The sequence below is a fragment of the Scylla paramamosain genome, chromosome 22, assembly GCF_035594125.1.
Source record: "Scylla paramamosain isolate STU-SP2022 chromosome 22, ASM3559412v1, whole genome shotgun sequence".
Classification (NCBI taxonomy): Eukaryota; Metazoa; Arthropoda; class Malacostraca; order Decapoda; family Portunidae; genus Scylla; species Scylla paramamosain.
Genome location: NC_087172.1, coordinates 1166100 through 1192754, shown reverse-complemented (window position 1 = coordinate 1192754; position 26655 = coordinate 1166100). Strand labels below are relative to the sequence as shown.

At 43.5% G+C, this 26655-nt stretch overlaps 1 protein-coding gene across 4 annotated transcripts; it reads left to right on the top strand.

Moving 5' to 3' along the window:
• The first annotated feature begins 673 nt into the window (after positions 1–673).
• Positions 674–16696, top strand: LOC135111405 (codanin-1-like). 4 transcript variants are annotated; one of them, XM_064024663.1, is made up of 19 exons: positions 674–774; positions 1623–1705; positions 2243–2411; positions 2654–3865; positions 4508–4706; positions 5318–5572; positions 5960–6117; positions 6713–6897; positions 7253–7656; positions 7892–8043; positions 8429–8587; positions 9423–9569; positions 9977–10183; positions 10867–11025; positions 11738–11879; positions 12099–12232; positions 12593–12770; positions 12947–13230; positions 13695–16696. In XM_064024663.1, exons 1-19 carry the CDS (start codon positions 694–696, stop codon positions 13845–13847), a joined length of 4461 nt encoding a protein of 1486 aa, XP_063880733.1. In that variant the 5' UTR covers positions 674–693; the 3' UTR covers positions 13848–16696. The 4 variants fall into 4 exon arrangements, with proteins under 4 accessions (XP_063880733.1, XP_063880732.1, XP_063880731.1 ...); XM_064024662.1 differs by having other exon boundaries at positions 2651–3865; positions 7256–7656; XM_064024661.1 differs by having other exon boundaries at positions 2651–3865.
• Positions 16697–26655: the final 9959 nt, after the last annotated feature.

Sequence of the window (26655 nt, the reverse complement as noted above, 5' to 3'; positions counted from 1 at the left end):
CTCCATAATCAGCATATTGCGATCAGACACAATATCAACCATACCATCCTCATCTATCCAAATATGTGACACAATTTCACGCATCCTTCCATTCGCCAACATACAAGGCGCCCCCCCCCCCCTCTCTCTCTCATAACAACCGTAACGTGACTACAGCCTAAAGTGGTTGTTGATTGGTTATCCGGGTGTGGTGCGAGTGGGTGATATTAGCGCCAGGAAGGAAGTTATATGGGCAATGGTGAAGCGAGAGTTTATGTCACGTCGAGTGAGTTAATATCTCCATGGTTCAGCGTCTCGGGCGGCAATCACCCTTGCCAGGCTGTATTTCGCTCCTGTGGCTGCACATTTCCGGGCGCGAATTGCTCCATATAAACCCGCCTTAACAGTAACAGTAATAGCAACGGTGACAATATGATTGATAATAATAATGACAATGATCATCCACGTGAAAGCCTAAGCATTTTAACAGAACACGAACAATCGATACGGAAATATAAAAACAAGCACAATCGATAAATATTTTCACATTAGTTAATTTGACTGACGCACTCTTCTCCCATATAATTATCAGAAACTGATCTAAAGTTAATTAATTTAATAATTTTATGTAATTTTATCAGTCAATTGTCTACCTAAAATTTTTAAAGCTACTTGTCGATACTTTGGTTTGTTTTGAAAATAAAGGATTGAAAGATGGCGGCGCTCATAGAACAGCTAGTGCAGGGTGATTTGAGGCCCGATGACTTGCTTCGGTGGCTGGACGGGGTTTCAACAGTGAGTATACATTGAATTAAGATAACATAGATTGCTGGGAGTCAGTTATAAAGGTGAATCAAGCCCTGTAATTGCGGTAAGGAAGGCGAGAAGAGGCCAGGAGGTTGCCGCGCCCTTCACGTCCACGCCTTGCTGTCCAACACTCCTATTTCCATGATGGTTTTTTCCCTTATGTGGAGCAGCGGTCATGTCTCCTCACTCCCCTGGGCGTGAATACTAGCACGTACAGGTTGGCTGGTGGAGTGTGTGGCGATGGCAAGGTGGTGGTGGCGTATAAATAAGGACCTTATGTTTGGTTAATGAGAAGTAAGGCAGGTGGCACAAAGGAGCGTCCCTGCATTGCTAGACCTGAAGCTGCTCGTATTGGGAATTAATATAGCCGTAATGTGTGTGACTCATCGGCCCTTAGCGGTGTTTACAATTGTGCAATGTTAAGCAAATGTTAAGAATACGCACGATATAGTGGCGGAAGATTTTTTTTTTCGATTTTTTTTTCTTTTTCTTCTTGAACAACTCTTTGTAACTTAGTAATCAAGATGCCTTAAGCCAGCGTGGTGTGATACCTGTGTGGCTTGACCTGTGCAATACTGAAGATGCTTTTGTCCTGCAGTGGGCTTGTTTAGGCTGAAAAAAAGAAAAAAAAAAAGAATTTATACTAGTGTCACCTGTCATGAGATGCTTAACATGTAATAGCACTTCACTATTTTTGCTCTTTACGCGAGTGAATCAACAATTCCCATAAGACATTTGTATGCATGAGTTTGTATGTGTGATAGGAGTTGAATGGACTTTTGGATATTAAACTTGCCACTCTGTACAGCTAACTCATGAATCTTGGTGCCCTACAGGATACCATACCACAGGAGCTGCTTCCCTTCAGGGTGGAGTTTGTGCCGGTGTTCCTGAATTACCTGCGGGAACAGTCCAGCAGGTGGGTGGCGGCAGGTGCATTGTGGTGTTACCTGTTTGTCATTTTTTTTTCTTTTTCCATCCTCTTTATTTGTACAAGGAGAGAAAAAGCCAGACACCTCACATTGCCAGTCTTCCTGATTTGTGTATTTATTTATTTTTTCTTGTATTTGTGTTGTTATATTTTTGGTATAATGTATCAGGCATTTTAAGTTAGTATGGGTTGTGTTCGTGATCATGAGAGATAAGAAACCCTGTAGTTGATTGATTTTTTAGACAAGGCATAGTTTGTTATGTTTGTTGTATTAGTTTGTTGTGTTATGTTCATGGACACACACACACACACACACACACACACATGGGATTATTATTGCATCATTGCATTGTGTATTGTCATGCATTATTTTTCAAACAATTCAGAAGGAATATTGTCATAGAATCTCAAGAAGTCCAGCTATTCTCAAAATGAATGTTTTTTGTGGATACAGGTAAAAAAAAATATTTAAAAGGCTTGTACCATTTGTGTCTTGTATTGCTCCTCATCCTTAGTTGTTGGCAGTGTGTTGCAGAGCAGCTCAGAGGTCACCCCCAGCAAGGTGCCCAGCTCTGTGCGAGTCACCAAGTATGTCTCCCCACGCAAGGCCCCAGCCAGCAGAGGCAACCAGCGCCGCCGTCAGCACTGCTCCTCCCGGGCCAAGAGTCTCATGTTTGCAGAATCCTCCAGTAAGGTGAGGTATTGTGGGTGTCTGACACATCCTGAGGCCAGCATTGTTGTGTCATGTACTCTTTGCAGGTGGTTAATAGGACTAATTTTGCTGATGTGTTTTCACTGTATTGATATTTCATGTCTCTCAGTATACTACAGGATGCATCTTGGCAACTTGCATGTTGTTTATGTTTCATTGTTCCTTCCTACACACAAGTTCAAATAGGTTACTAGACAACATTATAAGACAACTCTTCACAGCAGGAGGCCACAAGTTCGTCAGATGAGAGCAAAGTCCCTGCCGTGGAGCAGCTCCTGCGGGAATCCAGCCTGCCAGGAGACAGCTGGGGTGGCGCTGGGCCCAGAGTGTCCCTGCGTGAGAAGACCCACCGCAGCAAGCGACACAGCTTGGAGGGCGCCGACCACCGGGGAAAGCACAGTGAGCAGAGGCTGGTCCTGGGGGACTTCATCACTTCAGGGGTGAAGCAAAGCAAGAAGAAGGGTTCCCACCTGCAGGGCATCACCAGTCCCCCGGCAGACAGCAGGGCCGGGGGCAACAGCTGGTCCCTCCGCCGGCAGGAGTCCCCTCAGGTTCTAGACTTGAGTGACCAGGAGGCCTTCCCTGTTGTGGGCGCCACACCATCGCCACAGGACCGGCAGTCCAAGCGCAGGATAAACCCCACCCGCATCCTGTCGCCTCCCAGCAGCGGCACCAGCACGCAGCACCACAGCAAAGTGAAGTTGTTCGGGGAGGGCAGCAAGGCAGTGTTTGGGGTGCCATACTGCCAGTCCCCCTGCTCCCCATTCCTTGCCGGTGAGGGGGCAGGCAGCAGCAGCCTGGAGGAAGAGCGGGAGCTGCTGCGGCTGGAGAGGCTCAAGAGGCAGGGTGGAGGTGGTGTGAATGGAGGGAAGCCAGAAAAACTTGTGGCCCAGGAGTCTCCACCTAACCAAGTGGTACAAAAGCCTGCAGAGAGGACAGCAGACCACTTCAAAGCCTTACCAGACCTAGTCACAAACCACAGCTGCCTTGATGCACTGGCTGAAGTATACGCCAACTTGATATTACACAGCTTCGCCCCAAACCTCATGGTGGAGCTGTACTACACCCTGCAGCTCCTCACAGTGCCAGTGACAGAAGAGGCTGAGGAGAGCAGCAGCAGCCTCCTTGGCACGGCTCACAATTGTGTGTATTTTGCCACTGGCGTGCTTCTCAGGGTGGCCAGCCTGCTCAAGCTGCTGGACAGAGGAGCACTGAAGCTTCTGTCTGAGAACCCACGTGTGGCAGCCTTCTCAGAGGAGCTACACAGGCTACTGCTGGAGCACCTGGAGAGGCCGCCCCCCGCCCCCTTCCTCACCCAGGCACCCAAGTCACCCATCGGTGGTGTCTCCTTCCAGTCCGACACAGACAACCGTAACAACTTCCCCAGTGACCAGGCCTTCCATCTCTTCAGGAAGCAGCGGGACTCCTTCTATGAGGTGCGGCTGGGGTCTGTCTGTTGTCATGCTGTACAGTTAAAAGGATCTGTCTATCTATCTCTCTATCAATCTACATACCAACATGGCACCTCACACTCATACACACTTCATTTACACTTAATAGTTCCATTGGCCTCCAGGGAAAGGGAAAGAAAGTCTCGTGGTCCACTGTAATATACCCGGGTGTGAAGGATACCAGTGTGGAATTGTCTGTCACGTGTCTGGCTCTTGGTCTCATTTGGTTTGGAAGTTTTTTGTCTTGGTGGCTCCAAGCAAAATGTTTGTAAGTAGATTAGTTTATCTCTGTGTGTTTTTTTTTTTTTTTTATCAGTAAGTTGTATTGCAAATGTAGTTTTTATTATTTCTAGGTGCACATTAGATAAGACACAAACACACACTCTCTCTCTCTCTCTCTCTCTCTCTCTCTCTCTCTCTCTCTCTCTCTCTCTCTCTCTCTCTCTCTCTCTCTCTCTCTCTCTCTCTCTCTCTCTCTCTCTCTCTCTCTCTCTCTCTCTCTCTCTCTCTCTCTCTCTCTCTCTCTCTCTCTGCTTTTGTTTAAGAGGTAAAGTTTATAACATTTTGCCTTGTTTTGTAAGAGAGGAAGCTGACATCACTACTAAGAGAGTGGTGTGTTGTTCTCAGATGCTGCGTGTGTGGGAGGAGGGCCACCTCACCCCTGGCTGGAGCTTCAGCCACACCCTGGCCTCCCGCATCCACTACCTGCTGCAGATCAGCCCAAGCCCCACCAACCTGGTCCACTTTGCCCGCCTCTTCCAGTCCCAGCTGCTGGCAATGTGTCGGGGTGATGACGACCAGTGCCACCCCAACCAGGACCAGGAAGGTGTGGCACTGCACTCACTTGTGTGGCATTGTGTAGTCCTCAGTACAATGTTTAGTTATTTTTATTTTTATTTGATTGAGTTAACTCCATAATGGCCATTATTTTAATGCCAATTTGTGGTATTTTTTTTTAATTTATGCATATTTTTTGCACACACCAGTTTCTCTGCTATTACATTTTACTGATATGTTTGCCTGTTTGAAAATATTATTTTTACACTTATCAGAACCAATGGTGTTGGATGATTGCTGCTCTGAAATATTGATGTTATTTACAAGAACATGTTGTTTCAGAAGCAATTCCTTTATTCATCCATTTTGTTGTTTCTCAATTGGTTGTTTTCTAAACACATGAGGAAGCACCAGATAAAATAAGACAGATACAATATACAACATAATATTAAATGTAAGATGGTTTTGAATATGAAAATGGCACAGTAAATGCCAAACTTTACAATTTTTTTGCTTTAAATATAATTTTAAAATGTTATGAAGTGCTGCATCCTCTGCTGGGTGTGTTGTCTGCTCCAAAGCTCACCTGTTGCCTTGAAGAGAAGGTGTCTTGCAGGTGTGCCACTACTCATTCTAATAAGAGCCTTGACCCCTGCACAGTCCTTGGGGTGCTGACGGTGCTGAGGAGGCAACACCCTGAGAAGTACAAGCGCCTGTATGAGCGGCTGGTGACGCCGGCACAGCTGGGGGGACCCTGCCCAGCACCCTCCTTCTCCGGCTCTCAAGAGTTCTTCAAGGATTTCATCATTACAGCCGCCAGCTTCACCTTCAACCAGCACCTGAAGGACGTCCTGGTCAGCCAGATTCTCATGCTGAGCGAGCAGCAGTTCCTCACCATGGAGCAGGAGGAGGGCGGTAAGACTCAGCCTCACTGACACACTTATTTACTATGACAGAATATTTTCCATGCTCGTAATGGTAGATGTTTTAGACGTGATGGTATATATGGGTATGCTTTATTATGTCATTTCACTTATGCTTTTTATCTGCCTCTTGATTTCTCTCTTACCTGCATGGACACTAGTGAAACAGTCTTTATGGGGAGGTTGATATACACACATACATACACACACATACCAAGGCTGTCTTCTTCTGAAACGGAGGTAGCCAAGACAAGGCACACAACTTTGACACTCATTCATGCCGCTCTCTCAGCCCCTTGGCCCCTGATGGGGGAAAGAAAGTATTCCTGCCCTCATTTTACAGGAGTCAGACTAATGTTACGTGTGTATTGCTGTGCAGATCCCGTAGACAACATGGTGAGGGAGGAAGCACGCTCGGTGGTGCTCAACCTGCGTCTCCTGGCCAAGTTCCTGGGTTTCCTGGAGTTCCTGCCATACCAGACCAGTGAACACCTGCAGGAGAATGTGTTGGCCAGCCAGATAGCGCTCAGGAGTAAGGTGAGTCTGAATTCCGGCTTTCTCTTTCATTTGAGTGAGTTTATTTATTTATTTATTTATTTATTCATTTATTTATTTATTTATTGTTGAGTGGTATTTTGAAATAAAATAGCAGCTTCTTGTGACCTTTTTGGGACTGGCTCGTCAGTGGGACTTTTTTCTTCACTCTTTTTGTTGCCCTTGGCCAGCACCTCTGTTACATGAAAAGAAAACAGAAGCTTCTCATCACAAGGTCACCCAGGTTTTCTAGAATCAGGTCTTTCCTTTAGGTAGAAATAATGTTTTGAGTTGATATTGGGAAGTGGAGTGTGTCATTATTCATAGAACAACTTTGAAACACTGACATGTTTTTCTGTGTCTGATGGTGATGATTTAGGAAAGGAAATTAATTCTCAGCATTGTGTGTTTCTACTTTGCGTTGTGTTGTGGCAGTGTCTCAGTATTGTGTGTTTTTACCTCGTGTTGTTGCAATGTCTCAGAATCTCTTTTACTGTGTGTGTGGTGTTGTTGCACTGTTTCAGGATTGTACGTTTTTACTGTGCATTGTTGTGGCAGTGTCTCAAGATTGTTTTTACCATGTACTGTGTTGTTACAGGTGTGTCCGCCTGTCAGCCTGTGTGGTGCGCTGCGGAGGTGTGCAGCAGCGGGCCAGCTGGTGGTGGGGGTGACGTGGGTGGTGGAGCTGCTCAGCATGGTGGACCCAGTGGCTCTGCACACCTACCACTACCTGACGGTGGTGATGGCACTCAGGGAGGTGCTCAGGCTGCTGCATGTGGCCCGGTGAGCACACCACCAAGGGGGATGCTTCTCATTATTAATATATAGAGACCAGTTTTATTAGAGAGGAAGGAAGCTCCAAAACTGCACAAAAAGAGTGATGCTTCTCATTACTGATGTATATAGTTCTATTTTATTGAGAGGAAGGAAGGTAAACACTGCATAAAAAATAGTTAAATTAGATGACAGTTGTTACTTTCCTTCTTAATGGAATTCACAAGTGCTGATCTGTCATTCAAACTGTCATATCTCATGTTGACTGTTGTCCATTATGCTTCCATCATTCTTTCTGTTGTCATCATGTTATTACAGTATATAGAATATTTTTTGTGTACTACATGAATTGTGTCTCTCCCAGCAGGCCTGAAGGAGGGACAGGGTGTTCTTCATGTGGGAGAGCCTGTGCAGGGAAGACCTTTGCCCCATCCAACAGCCTCCTTCTCAAGCTGCTCCTTGGCTGGCTCTTTGACCTGCCCAACTTCCCAGACGGCCTCTTCTTTGTGGAGGTCTCGGAGGCGGACATTGACCACCAGGAATACAGTCTTACCCTTTCCACGCTGAACACTCACTACTCCCGCCTGTGTGCTGCATGCCTCAGCCTGATGTTGCACACAGTCCCCAGTAAACCTGAAAAGGAGATCCCACAGCTGTCACAGGATGCCATGTCTGTAGGGGAGATGTCACCCACCAAGAACTGTAACCCTCACCCTCAGGCCCTGGAAGACACCCAGACCTGCACGCCCTCAAAGCACGTCTTGCAAGGTGTGTGAAGTGTGGGTGGATTGGATGAGAGAGAGTGCAAGTCCCTGTGTATTCTCAATCACTCATCATGAGTCATGGATTTCATCTCTCCCTCAGGTGTCTTGGTTCTTTTGTGTCTCTTACTTACCAGTGGAGGAGGAATTAGGCACTACATCGCTCCCTCAGATGTCTTTGTCCTTTTTCTCCATCCTACTTAGTAATGGAGGAGGAATCAGGGATCTCGTCTCTCCCTCAGGTGCAGCCTTCTCCCCGCTTAAGACTCCCTCCAAGGCGCTGGTGATGAGCATGGTGGAGACGCCCCAGGTGACTCCCCTCAAGGGCTCTGATACCCAGGTGGCCACGGAGACAACTCATACACTGGACGAGGCGCTGTTTGTGGACCACCAGGTAGGGAGGAAGCCAGTTTTCTGTTGTGTCACTGGGAGCACACACACTGTTAATTTATCTGTCTATCTGTATACCAGGCCAGCAGTCCCACAGGGGAGACTCAGACACACCACACATTCACACACGTCATTCACACTCTTAGCCCTGTTGAGATTGTATTTTATTTTATTTTTTTGTAAGAGGGGCAACAAAAGGAAAATAAAAAAAAAGGGCCCATTAAGATGCCAGTCCTTAAAGAAAAGCCAAAAGGATAATTTGAAATTAGAAGATAAGTGTCTTGAAACTTATCCTCCAGTTATGAATGATTTTGAGTGTTAGATTATAAGAAAATTACTCTAATGTCAGAGACATAATATTAACCTGTGAAACTATTGTGTGCCATCAGATGATCACGCTGTGTTGCCCCTTCGTGAGTGAGCTGAAGAACCTCCTGAGTGACTCTCTGCTGGGGGTGGCCGGCAGCAATAAGGGAGCCAGTACCTTCCGAAAGATTACCCCACACTCTGCCTCCGACAAGTCTGTTCACTCCCACCTACAGCTGCAGGTCTGTCTCTGGTTTGTTGAGGTGGTCATAATAGTAACTTGTCAATGTTCAATGTTTTATAGGCTGCTGTGGTAGTATTAGGATTCATCTTTAGCAGTATTTAAAATACGAGTCACAAAGTAGTGTTTTAAGTTATATTTGGTGCTGGTCTGACCTCATGTAGATTATGCTGTGTAGTGTTTATGTTCTTTGGTCTTTGGTCCGCTGATGTAGTAGTAGTAGTAGTAGTACATTTTTAAATTAGGGTTTATTGGCAGTATAGTCATTAAAGTGGGAGAAAAATTAATATGTGTCTTAGTATTTTAAAATTATCTACTTGAAATGAATATGAAACTTATTTGCCCTCTAAATAAACATTTCATTTGTATTCTGGTGTAGCTGGTGGAGTGACATTATGGATGACCACCACAGTAGCTTGTAAATCTTTTATATTTTATGGACTGCGGTCATTAATGTAGTGACTTTTCATGAGCAATCCAGTTAAATGATTATGTTCCGTGAGTCTAAGTGAAGCAAGAGTGTATGTTTTGTTGTATTTCTGAATTTATCTACTTGATTATGAATATGAAATAAATTAGCCCACTGAGTGAAGGTTCTGCTTGTATTGGAACTTCCTGCCTGCTTCTGTATTTCATCCTTCCTATGACTTGAGGGAGGTTTCAAGATACTTACCCTCTTTTTTTATTATTCTATCTGGCATCTCTATGGGAACTGGCATTAAGTGGACCCTTTTTTTTTTCTTCTATTCAAAATTTTCTTGCCATCTTATAAAAAAAAATATAATAAATAAAATCTGGTGTAGCTGGTGTAATTACTGTCTGGATGGCCACCACAGATGCAGCTGGAGGACAACTTCTTCCACAACCAGCCCACGTCAGTGCGCAAGACAACGGACTTTGTGGTGGAGCGCGTGTCCTCCAACGTGATCAAGACGTTGCGGTGCCAGGTGCTCCCCTCACTCAGGGAGGCTGCCATGGAGAAGGTAACCTGACTCTGGGCTCTTCTGTGGCCATTGCTTTCTTTGTGATGGAAATTTCATAGTCCTTTTTTTATTTGTTTATGTGGAAATTCTTTTATCTTCCCATGACCTCTTCATGAAGGGCCAAGGGGCTGAGAGAATGTTGTGAATGAGTGTGAATGTGAAAGTTGTGTGCCTTGTCTTGGCTGCCTCACTTTCTTTTTTGGGTATAAGTAAGTCTGCTTTCTTTTATTTATTTTTATGGGGACTCTTTGGTTTGTTGCACCCTTGATGGTTATAAAATAGAAACAACAATTCTCAGCTTTTATAAAGACATGAGTGTAGTATTCAGTTTAATGTTTTTGTTTAGCAGGATTGCTGACTTGTGTTCTTTCTGGTCTATTTTCATCTGCATCTTTATCACTGTGCAGCTGAAGGCAGTGATAGCAGAGCAGTTCCAGAGCACTCCTCAGGGTGGGGAGCGGGTGCGGGACTTGGTGCGGCAGCAAGTGGTGGAGGTGGGGCGGGAGGTGTCTGAGGAGGCCCGCGCCCGCTGTGCCCAGATCACCCACCAGCACTGCAACGGGGAGGTGGAGCCAGCCCTTGCCCTGCTGCTGCCGCCCGACATCTCCCCTCAGGTGCGGCCTGGGCTGGTGTGGGAGAGAGTGGGGTGTGACTTGAATCTCTTTCCTTTGATAGCAAGATGAATGAAGAGGATGTAACTGTTTAACTTCTTTGATTATAAGATTAATTAAAGACAACAACTTCTTTGATTATAAGACAAATGAAACACAACAACTTCTTTGATTATAAGATGAATGAAAGACAATGTTTACAGGGCTTGCCATGTGTAGGCCTGGTGACTTCCTGCAGCTTCCCTTAGTTTCTTATGTTTCTTATGTTTTGTATTACTCTTAACCTCTTTCCTTTGATAACCAGATGAATAAAATAGAGTTTAATCTCTTTCCTGTGCTAACAAGGTGAATAGAAGCCAATTATGATTCACAAACTTTTAATTTACTCATTTCTAGAATTTCTAATGGAGGAATTTTTCTTTTGTCCTGATTCTTGAATGCTGAAAATATGCCTGATGGGAAAATAAAAATCTATAGTTGATCCTAATTTATAGATAATTTTGAAGGAGTACAACTTATGTATATGTAAACTGCAAGTCATCTGTATTCCCTAACCTGCAGGATCAAGCAGTCCCAGTATTGTTGTATAAGCTGGAGGTTAATATTTTGTTGTTTTCATCCAGCTCTCGATAATGACAGCTGTGTGTTGCTTGATGGCTCAGAGTGTGTGTGTGTGTGTCCTGCAGGGTGTGGAGGTGTGCAGGAAGCTGGTGAGTCGCTGCAGCCGGGAGAAGGTGGCGGCCTGGGTGCAGTCACACCTCACCCCCACACTCTTCTGCAAGGACCTCACTGCTGATGCTGACCGCCTCATCCGCCAGGCACAGAAGGCAGCCGACCTGCAGGCGGTGAGGCTTTACTTTACTTACTCTGCTTGATTACTTGTAGAAATTTTAAGAACTTTTTTTTTTTTTTATTGAGGCTTTACTTGCTCTGCTTAATTACTTGTGGAAATTTTAAGAACTGCCTTTTTTTTTAGATTTACTGAGGATTTACTTTTCTTACTTTGATTGATTACATGTGGAAGTTTAAAGAACTGCCTTTTTTATTTATTTCTTGTTTATTTATTTATTATTTTCTGTAAGGGGCTCATGCCTAGGGGAACAAAAGGAGGTACAAAAATAAAAGAAAAAAAAGCCCATTGAGGCACCTGTCCATTGTTTAAGAGGCTGTGGTGGTCTCAAGAATATAGTATGGAATTTCTTTATAAAAATCAGCTTTTCTTGTGTTGTACTTTACCCAACCTTGCAAAAGAGAGCATGTTTTGTATAAATGCTCCTTAAAGTGTGGCAAATTTATATAATAAGAGTGTGAATGATGTGTGTATGAGTGTGTAGTGCTTTGTCTGGATCACACCATATGGGATTGCCAGCCCATTATGTAAATAGATAGATAGATAGACATTTTTGTTATATTTCCAGTGTCTATGAAATTGATATAGTACATTATAACCCCATCAAGACATAATGTTAAGTTATTGAGTGAATCAGTTGCTTGCAGTATTATCCAGGAGGAAACATTGCAATTCTGAAATAAAGTGATGTATTTTTGTCTCTGCAGGCAGCACAGCAGACGTCAAGCACCGATGTGACACCCTCAAACTCGGAGTGTGTGGAGGTGTGCCCTGGTGTGGTGGTGATGGACGTCTCCACCCCCAGCCACAGCCGCACCCCACAGTCACCCTTGGACCACTCCTTCAGCTGTAAGCACAGGGACTACCACTGTTAATGATGCACACCAGTGTTTGGAGGATAGGAAAGAAATTATTTTCAGCATCTCACAATAATTATATGTGTGGCTCTACATGAGCTTATATTTTTCTATTCTATCTTACATTGAACTCCCAGAAAAATGTAGAATACAAGATATGAAATATTTTTAGTGTTCATGAGTAAAGGTTCCTGCATCACTCTTTGAACAGCTCCAGTACATCAGCCAAGGCAGCTTCAGCTTCTGTCTAAGAAAGCCACCACTCCTCCCGAGGGCCTGCCCCTCAAGGCCAAGGAGCACCTGCCTGAGGCTCCTGCTCCCTCCATGGTCCTCAACACCATCAAGGTGAGACGACACGCTGCATGACATGTGGTGTTTGTTGTAGTGTGCTGTTTAGTCCTGGAACAAACACTTCTTGAAGTCCACTGTATATGATAACTTACATTATAGTAAATATGTGTTATAAAAGTTACTGACTACTACTTTTACTACACTTATATGTGTACTATCAAGGGAGATACTTTTATCATGTAGTGGTTTTCCATTTTCAAAAATTTCATTTTCCTTTCAGTTAATGTGGTTTAATGTAAGTCTGTCTGATGGATAGATAGATAGATAGATGTCTTATGATAACATGCCTCACTCTGTGTAGTATGCAAGATGACTAACATGATGGATGCCCCTAATGATGCCACACACGCACAGAGCATCCTGCGGGAGGTGACGTCCAGCCCTGGATCTGACTTGTCCGGCCTGGTAACACGGGAGCTGCTGCTGGCCATCACCGGGGACGTGAGGAGGAGCCTCTCACAGCGGCAGGATGTGCTGCTGACGGCACATCGCGCCCTAGAGACCCTCACTGTGGACCTGCTGGTGGTCATGGGTTAGTGCCTCTTGCAGTGTGTGCTGAGTTAGTCTGGATTGAGAGAATGGAGGATGATAGACTGGTGAAGAAAATAGTAAGACCAAATGTGAGAGGTATGAACTTGTTAGGAAAGCTTCTCAATGATTCATCACCAACCACATTACATGCCACTCATACCTACCATCCTTCCTCAGCTGTGTGTGTGCCACCACTCATAACATCTGAGATACAGGAGGAATTTGTGTCCCTGTGGCGGCCTGTGGCTCTGGGGGGAGTGCTGCCTAGCCCCGCCTGCCTGGGTTCCATCCTCTGCCCCCGCACGGTGATGCTTGTGGCGCAGAACCCCAATGTGGCTCACCAGAAACTCTCCTGGAAGAAGATAGAGGAGCTGATCTGTCTCCTCTTGACGACTGAGCTGCTCACGCCAGCCACCCTCCTGGACCACTCTGTTGCTCTCCTCAGGCACTCCTGGCCCCAGGTACTGTAGTGCTGTCTGCTGGGACTACTTAAAAGCAGTCAAAGGCTCATTGTTCTTAGTGATCTTTAAAGTAAACTTTTAACCTTTAACTTTGGCTGTAATAACAGTATTCAAATTTTTGTAAATATTAGTCTGTCTGTCTATATACCAGGTCCAGACAAAGCACCACACACTCACACACACAAATCATTCACACACTTTTGCTGTTGGGACCTGGTTGGGTAAGATGATTATAACTTTGAGGGAATTGGATTGAAATATGTTTGATGTGTTTGACACTTAAAACTGGGATGTCAGGTCATTGCCACACATCATATGCTTATGCTTTTTAAAATTTACCCCCATATACAACATCATGGAGACTTTTTGTGAAGAATTTGTTTATTTAGTTAGTCTTTAATTTATAAAAGAAAAAGGAAATTCTTGATTTGATTTTTAGTGCCATTGTCTTTTAAATTCTGCAGGAGATCCTGTCGGGCATCTCTGTCTGCATTGAGGGAGTGACCCGCACCGCCCTCAAGCAGAAGGAGTTCCAGGATGACTCAACCCTGATGCAAATGCTGGACTGGGTGGGCTGGGTGTGTGAGCAGATGGATGATCTTGGGGAGGACTTCTAGCTTCCAAGACAAACTTCTGGGGACCTGGGGGAGGACTTCTAGCTTCAGAGACAAACTTCTGGGGACCTGGGGGAGGACTTCTAGCTTCAGAGACAAACTTCTGGGGACCTGGGGGAGGACTTCTAGCTTCAGAGACAAACTTCTGGGGACCTGGGGGAGGACTTCTAGCTTCAGAGACAAACTTCTGGGGACCTGCAGGAGGACTTCTAGCTTCTGAGACAAACTTCTAGGGATCTGGGGGAGGACTTTTAGGTTCTGAGACAAACTTCTGAGGACCTGGGGGAGGACTTCTAGTTTCTGAGACAAACTTCTGGGGACCTGGGGGAGAACTTTTAGCTTCTGAGATAAACTTCTGGGTTAGGACATAAACATAGTTTCTGCGGTGAACTTCTGGGGACCACTTGGGAAGCTGGGGAAAGCAGAGGTAAATCAGGGATGGCATTACTTACATGGAGGCAGATTGAAGTGTTGAGGTATTGATGGAAAGAAGATATGATTGGTGTGTCTTTGCCCTTAGTGAGGTATGATAGAAGTGGGTTACAGATCAGGTGATAGTCTCTAATATTCTGTGATGTCTATGTGATTGAGTACAGTTTATTTTTCTATACTTTTTCATCTTTCTGGACCACTTGTTAGTCTTCTACTGCCTTATGCTTATACAGTATTGCCTAGTGTTTCCCCAGGTACCGCATTGATTTGTATGCAGCAGTAGTGGCCTGGTACTTGTGTTGCTGGAAGGGCGTGGGTAGTTCTGTGTGGGACGAAGGCAATGGCAGCGAGTTGAGTTAATCAAATATCCTTGTAATGTAAGAGGTAGCGTGACCAAATGTGAAATGGTGTAATCTTGTACTCTTGTGTATCTTGTGCTCTTGTGTCAGGTTCCATTGGCTTGCAGCTTTTCTTACAAGTTGTGAATTATTTAAGAGTCAGAGGAATAGACATAGTGGCTGTTGTTCCTTATATTGTTTTCTTGTTATTATTTATTGTTACTGAAGCTCTGCCCTGATCACAAATGTCTTAATCATTTCTTATGCTTGTTTTATTATTATTATTATTATTATTATTATTATTATTATTATTATTATTATTATTATTATTATTATTATTATTATTATTATCATTATTATTATTGATGCTCTGACCACTTGTGTCTTAACTAATCTGTAAAGTGTTTGTTACTGTGTATTTTTTTACACTGACCAGATATTATAATGTGTAGTATTATATAAGTATATAAATTAATATAAATAGTCATTGTCTGTGTCATTGTACAAGTAGAAACTTTGTCTCAGTTTGGAGAGTGATGTAAGAGAGGAAACTGAGAATGAGAGAGAGGGGGAGAAACAGTTTATGAGGATGCTAGACTGTAGGAGGATGAATGTAATTTTGAATGGGAAGTTATTTGAGGAGACTGACTGTTTGAAGTACTTAGGGTTGCACATTGGTGTATCTTGTGAGTGCATGAATGGAGACGTGGCCTCCAGGGCTTCCATGGGAGGTTCTGCATCATGCGTGGCCAGTGGATTAGGTCATGTGGGGACAGGACGACTGTATTATGATGCTGTCACTCACTGCTGTGGGGATTACTGGATATGTTGCACAACTGACCCTCACATTGTGACGTGGCGAGGGTCAGTCCTTTCTTCCTTTGAGGCCCAGAGGCTGAGGTGTGAGGGAATGCCTGTGAATGTTAATGTATGTAGATGCCTTGCCTCCACTGCCTTAACTTTGAGGGCAGGATGTTGGCCTGGTATAGATATCAGTCATGCTTTAGAATGCAGTTTATATATAAATCAGTGGTTTGGGTTACTCTGTGTTCTGTTAGTCATGAGAAAACCAGATAAGCTATGTGTAGTTGTAAGTAAGATGAGGGTCAGGGTGGAGACTCTTTAGCCTTCTGTTTACTTGATGCAGGATGGACCCTGCACCCGTGGCTCTTCGTACATGAGGGAGCATATTAAGATGCCAGGGAATAACTTTACCTGAGAAGGTTTTGTTTGTCAGCCTGTGTGATGAGGCTTAAGTAGTGACAGCTCAAATCACTTGTATACATTGAAGGGATCTTAGGGATTAAATCTTGTTGAAAACAAGCACGCCAATATTACCAGGAAGTATTGAAATAATACAAAGCTTTAAGTTGCTTGTGCATTTAGACTACGGCAGTCATTCACTTAGGGGATGTGGTGTGATGCGAGGGTCACTGGAACTCAGTACTTAGACACCTGAACTGTTACTCGTGTAGAAGAATAAGCTGTTTGAAATTGACCTGTCATTCACTGTCTGTGTCTGGGATGTCATTAGATACTAACTTACTTGTATAGGAGATACATGAACAAAACAAAAAAGTTACAAAGGTAATGGATGTTATTTTAATTGTTTTCACTGGAATGACCCTTGATGTGCCCGGTGGTGACAGGGATGTCACCAGGTGCAGGGGTCCTGGATCCAGGGCTGAGTGGTGAGTGATTGGCTCTGCTGCACTGTGTGACTGGGTCTTCTTCCTTTGTGAGTCTGGAGAGCCAAAGCTGAGAGAGTGGACCTGAGGGTGTCGTTTGGGGGACTGACATGTGTTGGTCAGTGTGTGCAGGACGACAGGTTTAGTGACGGGGTGCTGTGTGGAGGATGGAGCAAGGCTGGCGGAAACCTTGTGGCCTTGCTGAGTGTGGGCTTTGTGTGAATGTGTGTGTGTGTGTGTGTGTGTGTGTGTGTGTGTGTGTATGTGTGTGTGAGTGCAGAGTGGTGGAGGGATTCATTCCAGTCAGTATTCTCAATGTAGTCATATCATGTTCCAAATGGTTTTATTTATTGATTGATTATATACATTTTATGTAAATTATGCAATGCTGCAATTGTGTATCATTTATCCTCCTTGCCATTATATGAAAATCCTTACAATTTCAGAATATTAATGAATAAGGAGAGAGAGAGAGAGAGAGAGAGAGAGAGAGAGAGAGAGAGAGAGAGAGAGAGAGAGAGAGAGAGAGAGAGACCAATTCCAGCACTACACTCACACACAGTCTCAAGCATTACACTATGTAGTCCATTCTGAGTGGCGCCAGGCCCTGCATCAGTCTGACTTCCTTGGAGCTCCATCTGGAGAACTTGCCATGCGTGGTAGTAAGGCAGCAAGGAACGTTTGTTTAGTCCTTGTATGGCTACCATGGAACCAAAGATAATCATGCTTCTGACACTTTACTTTACTGTATTATTCACTCATCATATACGTAAATAGTTAAAGGACAAAATACGGCAATTTAACAGACCTCCTAATTCACCTTTTCCTATTAGTTTTTATGTTTTTTTTTTTTTTTTGCACGATTTTTGTTTACATGATGCCTACAAGCCCCTATATATCGTATGAGCCGAGAGGCACGTGTATTATAATTAAATTTTAACATCACGCCTTGATTACGTCACGTCATCCCAACGGTTGGCGTCATTCGCGGTTCCGAGCCCCGGGCAGCAACAGGAGGAGGTGTAGATGAGTGTTCCTTATTACTATATTTAATTTTTGCCTCTTAGCCTCGGTACTTGATGCTGTGGATGAGTAGAGCTAGTCGTGAGGAGTCAATGGTCTAACAGTAAGGTTATCAGAGGAAGAGGAGGAGAGAGAAGTGAAATAAGATCATGTTTTAATCTACCTCTCCCGAGACTAGGTTAGTCGTATGTGAATGATTGAAATTTCCCCAGGTTCACCTTTCATGATTCTCTTGGTAACTAATGATATGTACTGCTTACGGAGAGGCCAGTCTTGATTATGTTCTTCATTGTGTTTTTGAAGGCAGGTGAAGAGAGCAAGAGTAACCACTGAATTACCTTTACGGTGCTTAATTTGTAGTTAAGGAAGGATTTAAATTTCACTTGGTCCATCTTTCATGTTTCTGTTGTTCACTGATGATATGCACTGGTTCACTGAGGTGTTAGTCTTAATTGTGTTCTTGTAATCAGGTGAAGAAACAGTAAGATTAACTACCGAACTGGTCAATTACCTTGCCGCTGAAGTAGTGATTAGGGGCGGAGCGGGACTGGGCGAGGTAGAGTAATGTGTCTCTGATTGCGCTCGGGCAGTATTTTATCTATTATTTTATTATTATTCTATCTATTCTAGTATTATTCTGTCTATGTATCTGTCTGGTGCCTCGCTCTCTCCTGCCGTTCCTCAAGGGGTGGCCAGAGCAGAAGCGTCTCCACCTCTCCCTCGTAATTGTGGTAAATGTGTTCAGAAGGCCGATGTAGAAATAAATGTGGAGAAATGGGGAATTTCTTGCGATGTGAATGTGAAGTGATGATTTTCGTGAGCGAGCGAAGTGAAAGACGAGTGTTTGAAATAATAGAAGAAAAGAAAATAAGGAAAATAAAGAAAAATCCTGTGTTGGGATGATTAATGTAACACTAAGACAAAAAAAGTATTGCATTTGAGTGCGTTGCGATGACTTAAAAACTAAATAGATGAATAAACGTGAACGTGCATTGCTTGTTGCGAATTAAGTGAAAAATGTGGTGTGTTTTTCAGGTCTTGGGAGGACTTCATCGGAAAGTCACCACCACCACCACCACCATCACCACCACTACCACCACTACCACCACTCCGGAAGATGGGTAAAGAAAGTGAGTTAAAGTTTTTGTTTTAATATTTTTCTTTCACTACATTCTCTTGAGTGTCTCTATCGAGCCTCCACCGGTCAGGGCAAGTAAGTGCAGCTGCCCCAGGTCGTGATTCTGTAGAGCTTAATGCATTTCGAGTGTATAAATGTCATGGAAATTGATATAGATAGACAGATACTGATAGGTAAATGAATACATACATACATACGTACATACACTAATGCATACATACAGTCATGCATACATAAATAGGAGGAGGAGAAAAGAAGCTAAAGATGAGAAAGGAATATAGAGAAAAAAGATGAAAAGAGGGAGAACTGAAGGAGGAGGAGGAGAAAGGAAAGCGAAGAGGAGAAAGAATGAAGAAGAGCTATTGAGTGAGGAGGAAGAGGAGAAGGAGGAAGGAAGATGAAGAACAGACATTGCGGAAGGAGGAGGAGGAGGAGAAGGAGGCTGTCAGTAAAGGCTGGAAGGAGGACAGATTGATAGATTGATTTTGGCGCAGCAACAACACAGCTTGTACGGAGGCACGAGGCTGAGAGAGAGAGAGAGAGAGAGAGAGAGAGAGAGAGAGAGAGAGAGAGAGAGAGAGAGAGAGAGAGAGAGAGAGAGAGAGAGAGAGAGAGAGAGAGAGAGAGAGAGAGAGAGGTAATAACATCTCTACTCTTTTTCTAAAGTGTTGTAGCATGTGTATAACGAAGTAGAAGTTGTTGTTGTTGTTGATGTAGATGGTAGTGGTATTATTATTATTATTATTATTATTATTATTATTATTATTATTATTATTATTATTATTATTATTATTATTACTACTACTACTACTACTACTACTATTATTAGGGCTCCTCCTCCTCCTCCTCCTTCTCCTACTACTACTACTACTACTACTACTACTACTACTACTACTACTACTACTACTACTACTACTACTACTACCACCACCACAACCACCACCACCACCACCACCACCACCATCACTATCCTTAACAAAACTTCCTTACCCTTACAGAATTCCAGGTAAAACTACTAATACTCGTAAACTTAAGTCTTCCCTTCCCAGGTGTACGAGTATGTATTCCGCTTACTAATTAAGGTAACACAGGTTGGGAAAGACGCCGCCTCCTGTATGTCATGTGATTTTACTTTATTAATGTCTTCTAATGAGTTCCCGGTCCCTCTAAGTATTTCGGGGAAGGAACATAGTAATTTTTTATTCTCGTGCTTATTTTGTTGCCGCGGGTCTTGTCTTGTCTTGTCTCGAGCCCCGAACTGTTTCTCGAATGTCAAGTTCCCGGGAAAAGGTTTTGCGTCAGTTTGTGAAATTACATGCTTGGTTGTGAGGGGAAAAGTGTGTCTGGAGAGAGAGAGAGAGAGAGAGAGAGAGAGAGAGAGAGAGAGAGAGAGAGAGAGAGAGAGAGAGAGAGAGAGCGGGGGGGAGGATTGACTGATTTAGACTTTTTTTACTTAGCGAGTTAGCGAATTATTAGTCAGTGTGTGTGTATGTGTGTCATCCATCATGATTCAACCAATTCACATCAGCTTTTAATATTGTTATACCCGTAAACGAGAACACACACACACACACACACACACACACACACACACACACACACACACACACACAAGACGTAGATTTAGAGTCTTTGAAAGGAAAATGGTGTAGAGGAAGATATTTATAGGTGTTGACAAGCTAATGGTGGCGCATTAGGGAAGAAAAATACAGGGTAAATACAGAAGCCCATTACTTTCAACACCTGCGTTCCTGAGTATTGAGTGAAATGATTCTTGATGTTGGGTGTTGTTCAGTACTCGAGGAACCTTGGCTTGTATTCTTAAATGCATCGCCCTCTTGAACTTATTATTTTCTAACTCCATAGAGATGATTTTTTCAGATTCCCACGTGTTTTTTCCATTAATGATGCAAAATTGTTGTTCAGGTGTTTTTAGAATCTTAATAGCACTTAAGAATCACATTTTCAATAGGAACTGTTAAGAGTGTTCGACACGAGACCCCCAAACATTTAAGAATTACATTTTCACTGGAGCTTGTTAAAAGTATTCGACACGAGACTCCCAAACGTTTGAGAATAAGACATTGGCCTCTTGAGTCCTTGTCCCTCGGGTGGGGGCATTCTCTTGGCCAGCAATAGATCACGTCGTGCCGGGCAGCGCGGGCGGGAAAGTAAGCTCTGTGCAGCATCAACACAGGGGGCGCGGCGAAGGTCTCCCCAGAGTGTGTAACCTCGCGAGACACATGGAGGGCATGACGCCCCCCGCCAGGACTGATAAATGAGCTACTTTTCAGTGAGACGACCTGATCAATAAAGGGAGGCTGGGGTGGGGAGGAGGCGCGGCAGCAACAGGGAGAACACCACCACCACCGCCATAAGGCTGAGATTACAGCGTCCTGCCAGAGTCTCGTTGTTTATGTGTTGATGTATTTCGGTACTCAAGGGTTCATTGCTTCATGTGGTTCATAGCGCCCTGTAGATACACCCGTTCAGCGTCTCTCATCGTCTTGTCGCCGTCAGTGTTGTCCTTCAGGCTCTTTCTGTAGCGAGTCGATGAGTGGAGGGACGAGACAAGTTTTGCTGGCATGGGGATGAATGGACGGGTTGTAGACAGAGATGAGTGGGGCTCGGTGGGGAGGTCTGCTCAGAGTTGCAATGCGATAAATCAACCTTGGGTGATTTGTACCGGTCAGCTCGCTCGCACATTCCAAGTGTTAGCTCAAAGACTGTCTCTTTCTTATATACTCGTAGAAACGCCCTATTTATTTCCGTATTTGCTCTGCCGACCGTCAGTACCGGATGTCAGAGATGATTCTGAACCAACTTTTGTGTAACTTGTATTTTGTTCAGCTTCTGTCTGTATACGTAATCATGGAAACGCTCTGGTTAGGCCCGTACTTAACTCTATCGACCCTATATTCTTTACCGGATTTCAGAGGTGATTTCGAACAAACTTCAGTATAGCCTGTCAATAGTTCGTTTAGTTTCAGTTGTTTATTTATGAAAAATCCCGTCAAATTAATGCCACACGGAAGCTTTCGCCTGTGAATGTCAGAGATGATTCCAAACAAACGGTTGTGTAACATATCAATATTTCGTTCAGTCTCGGTTGCTCATTTGTGGAAAATCACGTAAAATTAATACTACGCCTATGAATGCCCGAGATGATTCCAAACTGGCTTTTTGTATAACTTATCAGCATTTCGTTCAGTTTCAGAAGAAAATCACGTATAAGTATTGTCATAAGGAAATTTTGCCTCTTGACCGAGCAAAGCGTCCTGTGATGTGAGGCGCCACATGGGTGAGGGCGAGATCCACCAGTGGCCGCGCTGTCTGCTGGGGAGTAGGAGCTCGGCGGGGAATTTACCGAAGCCAGGGACCCGTTGTGAGCTGAGCGAGGGATGGCCATTACACTGCCAGATTGCATCACCACCATCACCATCACCGCCTCCGTTACCACCACCACTACCACTACTACTATCACCACTACTACTGCTACTACTACTACTACTACTACTACTACTACTACTACTACTACTACTACTACTACTACTACTACTACTACTACTACCACCATCATCACCACCACCACCACCACCACTACCACTACCACTACCACTACTACTATTACTAATACTACTGTTAATACCACCATGACCACTACTACTGTCATGACCACCATTACCACCACCACCACCTACCATACCACCACCACCACCACCACCACGACCATCACAGCGCCATCAGCACAGCGGCCCATTAGTACGGGGCTCCATCAAATATGCTCAGCTAATGGGTCGTAACGTTGCCCCCGCGCCGCCCATATTGCCACCATCCAGCACGCGCGAGGCGGCGCCAACAGCAGGCGGAACAGTGCTACACAATGACAGTAGGGACGTAGCAGAAAACATAGATAAATGAAAATAGATAAAATGTAATAAATTTGTATATAGATAAATAAATAAGTAAATAGATAAATGAATATATAGATTAGTAGAACTGGCAACGTGACTGACAACAGGAACGTAACAAAAATGAAAATAAATAAATAGATACAATATATAAAATTAAATCATATAAAATAATGATAAAAAAAAAAATGAGTGAATTAATATAAACAGGAATTCTTACACCACATTTTCTGTCGCTGTATTTCTCATACCTCACCATAATTCTTGATTTTTTTTTTCTATTTATTTTCCTTCTGAGTTCACGTTTACCTGGACAAGACTTACTGTACTGCACATGGCCTGCCTACCTTCACCTGGTCTGTACCTTCACCTTTTCTCCTTGTGGTGTTTTCAATCAGTACTTGCACTGTTCCGTAAGAGAAGTAACAGGACTCCTCTTGAACTAAATTGGCTTACTTTTTATTTCTATTTTTTTTTGTTTTACTCGTTCGTTGACCTTTGGGGAATAGGAAGTTGAGCAGACTTGACTTAACCTTCCTCCTTTTCACTTCGTTCTTACCTGGCCTCCTTGATACACATAGTAATAATAATAATAATAATAATAATAATAATAATAATAATAATAATAATAATAATAATAATAATAATAATTTGAGTACTCCCAAAACCCAAAACTAAATAGTACTTTCATAGCTGCTCATTTCTACAATATAAGCGTAAATTTCATCGCATTTATTTATTAATTTATTTTGTTACTTTGTGTGCTCGTAGGTCTAAGTGTGTGTGTGTGTGTGTGTGTGGTGCTTTGTTTTTTCCTGTGTGGGATTGTCGCCCTGGTATACAGATAGATTTATTTATTTATTTATTTTTTACATAATCTGAAGGCACTTTTTTTATTTATTTATCTATTTTTTCCATACATAATCTGAAGTCACTGCAATTTGTCCTCCACCTCGCCATGTTGCACAAACTTAGGTATGGGGATGTCAGCGTGGCATCTCCCCCCCTCCCCCTCACTTTCCTTCGTCTCTATATTAGTACGTGATAATATATGGCCAAATGAATATAATCGATCAATCAAACTTTCCTCTTCGACACCCATCGCCTTTTAGAATGCTTAGTACACCTGCCACCCAGCACTTCCACATCACTGTCTGTCTGTCTGAGTTTTTTCATCCCTCGCTGCCTATATCTGAACCTTTCCTACTCTCTGTTTGCTTGTGAACCTTTCCCCCTTCGCTCTGTCTGTGTATCTGAACCTTTCCCCCTCTCTCTCTGTCTGTGTCTGAATCTTTCCCCCTCTTTGTCTGCGTGTCAGCCTCTCCCCTTCGCTCTGTCTGTCTGTATCTGAAGCTTTTCCCCTCTTGTCCCCTTCGCTCTGTCTGTCTGTATCTGAAGCTTTCCTCCCTCTCTCTGTCAGTGTCGGTGTCTGAATCTCTCCCTCCCTCGCGCTCTCAAATCATCCGCATCAAAGCTATGAATTGTAAGAGGTCTTTCCTGCGTCTTTTCTTTCCACTTCACGTTTCCAAACCAGCTCAGCGCGCCGTGATCCGCCCTCTTCTTGATACGCCACTTGCCTCACCACCCACCCACCCACTGCACCTTATTCCCCTCCCCCCCAAATGTGTGTGTGTGTGTATGTGTGTGTGTAAGCGGTGATTTGCATATTAAAGGCGCCTCAATACATATCAAAGATCAACCGCCCGGCGACGCCCTTCCGCACCTCCACAGCTAGGAAGCAACAAATTTTTATCACCCCCTCCCGCCGCCGCGAAAAGGGGAAATGTAAATCTTCGGGAAAAAGAGAAGGAAGGAGAGAAAAAAATGACGCGTTTTCCGAGAGAGTGTCGCCTTTCCGGACACATGGGGGGTGTTGGAGGGCACGACGCCCCCCGCCAGCACTGATAAATGAGCTACTTTTGTATGAAACGAGCTGATCAATAAAGGGAGGCGCCTGCTGATGGTTGGAGCTCAAGGAGGAGACGCGGCAGCAGCAGGAAGAATACCACCACCACCACCACCACCACAGGGCTGAATATTAGAAGCGGCGGCATCTCGCGTGTTCATTCTGGCGTCACTAAAGGTGTGTGTGTGTGTGTGTGTGTGTGTGTGTGTGTGTGTGTGTAAGTCCTGGCTCAGAGTCGCGCCAGCAAATGAGAATATTATGAAGAGTATTACGTGAAACAATTAAGTCTGATATTAACACTTATGCGAGAGTAATCAAGAGAAAGCCGAGTATGAAAGGAGAGGAAATACAATAAACACACACACACACACACACACAATAGAAAAACAATAAGAGAAATAAAAGCTAAGAGGAATTCGTGTAACACAAGGAAGAAAGACTGAAAATAGTAACATTTAGATACGAACAATTGAGAGAGAGAGAGAGAGAGAGAGAGAGAGAGAGAGAGAGAGAGAGAGAGAGAGAGAGAGAGAGAGAGAGAGGAACAATGAAAGACAAGAGGAAATGCAATAAGAATAACAGAATAAGAGAAACAAAAGTCAAAAGGACGCTCGTAACACAACTAAAGAAGACTGAAAATAAAAACACTTAGACACGAATAATGAAAAGAAAGACGAATCAGAGAAAATACAGTAAAAACGGAAATAAGAGGCTTGAATAATGAAAAGGAAGGCGAACCATGAGAGAAAATGCAATAAAAAGGGAAGAAGTAACTCGAATAATGAAAAGAAAGAAATTACAAGAGAAAATACAATAAAAAGCGGAATAAGTGCAAAATTTAAAAGCGTGCTCGAGACGACAAAAGAAAACGGGAAGACGCGACAAGAAGGAAGAAAGAGAAACAAGCGTTAAATTACCGGTCGTAACTCTAATTACTAAGGTCATGACAGGGCTGGCGGCGGCACCCGAGGACTTGGTGCCTCAGGTGTGCCTCGTGACGCCCTGCACAGACACCGCACTGTCACGAGGGAGGAGTAGAGCAGGACTTTACGAAATGTAGTGTGATTTTTTTTATATTTTATTTATTTATTTTTTTTTAGTTTCCTTTTGGATTTGACACTGATTGATGGTTTTGCCTCAGTATGTTTGAGATTAACGTGTCATCTTTCCCATGTTGTGTAGAATGAAGGAAATGAAGTCGAAGGAAGTGAAGGAGTGAAGGAGTGAGGGAACTGAAGGGAAACTACAGATTATCGTTGCTTAGATTGAAGGAAACATTGGTTATAGGACGCTCATGCTTGCAGTACGAGTGTATTAAAAGATGGCGTGACAGTGTTCTATAATACATATGCAAGTAAGTTAAAAATAACGTTTTGTACATAAAAAAAAGAAAAAAAAGGAAGTCATTTTGTTTTTATCTCTGAAAATAATCTTTCATTAACTTCCTTCTCTCCTTTTAACTCCTCCAATTCCCTTTTTCTCACTCCCAAACCTCTTCCTCGTAGCTTTCCTTTCTTCGATCTCTCCTTCCTTCATTTTATTTCCTTCTCATTGTTTAAATCTATAGCAAAAAAAAAAAAAAGAAAAAAATTCACCACCCTTTTCTTCAACTCCATTTTCTTTCCTTCTCACTCCCACACTTCTTCCTTGTCCGTATCTCTCCTACATTCACTTCACTTTCTCACTTTCACCTCTTCCTCATACACTTGCCTGTCCTGATCTCCGCTTCCTTCCTGTGACCTCTTTCTCTCTCTCTTCCCGGTCCCCTCTCGCGTCCTACATCCCGAAATACGGATACACTGGTGGTCTGCCGCGCGTTATAGCAACATTAAGAGGCGTTGGTGTTTACAGTGGTCGCTGCAGATGCCTCGTGTACTGCCATCAGAGCTTCTACCAGACAGAGGAACCATTGTAGGGCGCAGGTAATGGCCGCCAGGTGGATGTCGAGTAGGATATAGAAGCGGGTGTACTTGAGTAAGGTATAAACTATTATTCTGGTGTTCAGCTTCCGTAAAACATTGTTCGTATAAATATTTGGTAACTAAGGGGTATTACGCGTTAGGAAGGCTGCCTCTCACCCTACTTTCTACTTTCTACCTTAAGGATTTACTAAATTCAGATTTTTACCTAATATTTTCGTTCTCGGTTCCCTTAAAATGCTATTCGTGTTGATTTTTGATAACTAAGGGATATTATGCATTAGGAAGGCTGCCTCTCACTCTCCTTTCTACTCTCTACCTTAAGGATTTACTAGATTCAGATTTTTTACCTAACGTTTTCGTTTTCGATTCCCTTAAAATGCCATTCGTGTTGATTTTTTGATAACGAAGGGACATTACGCGTTAGGAAGTCTGTCTCTTATCCTGCTTTCTACT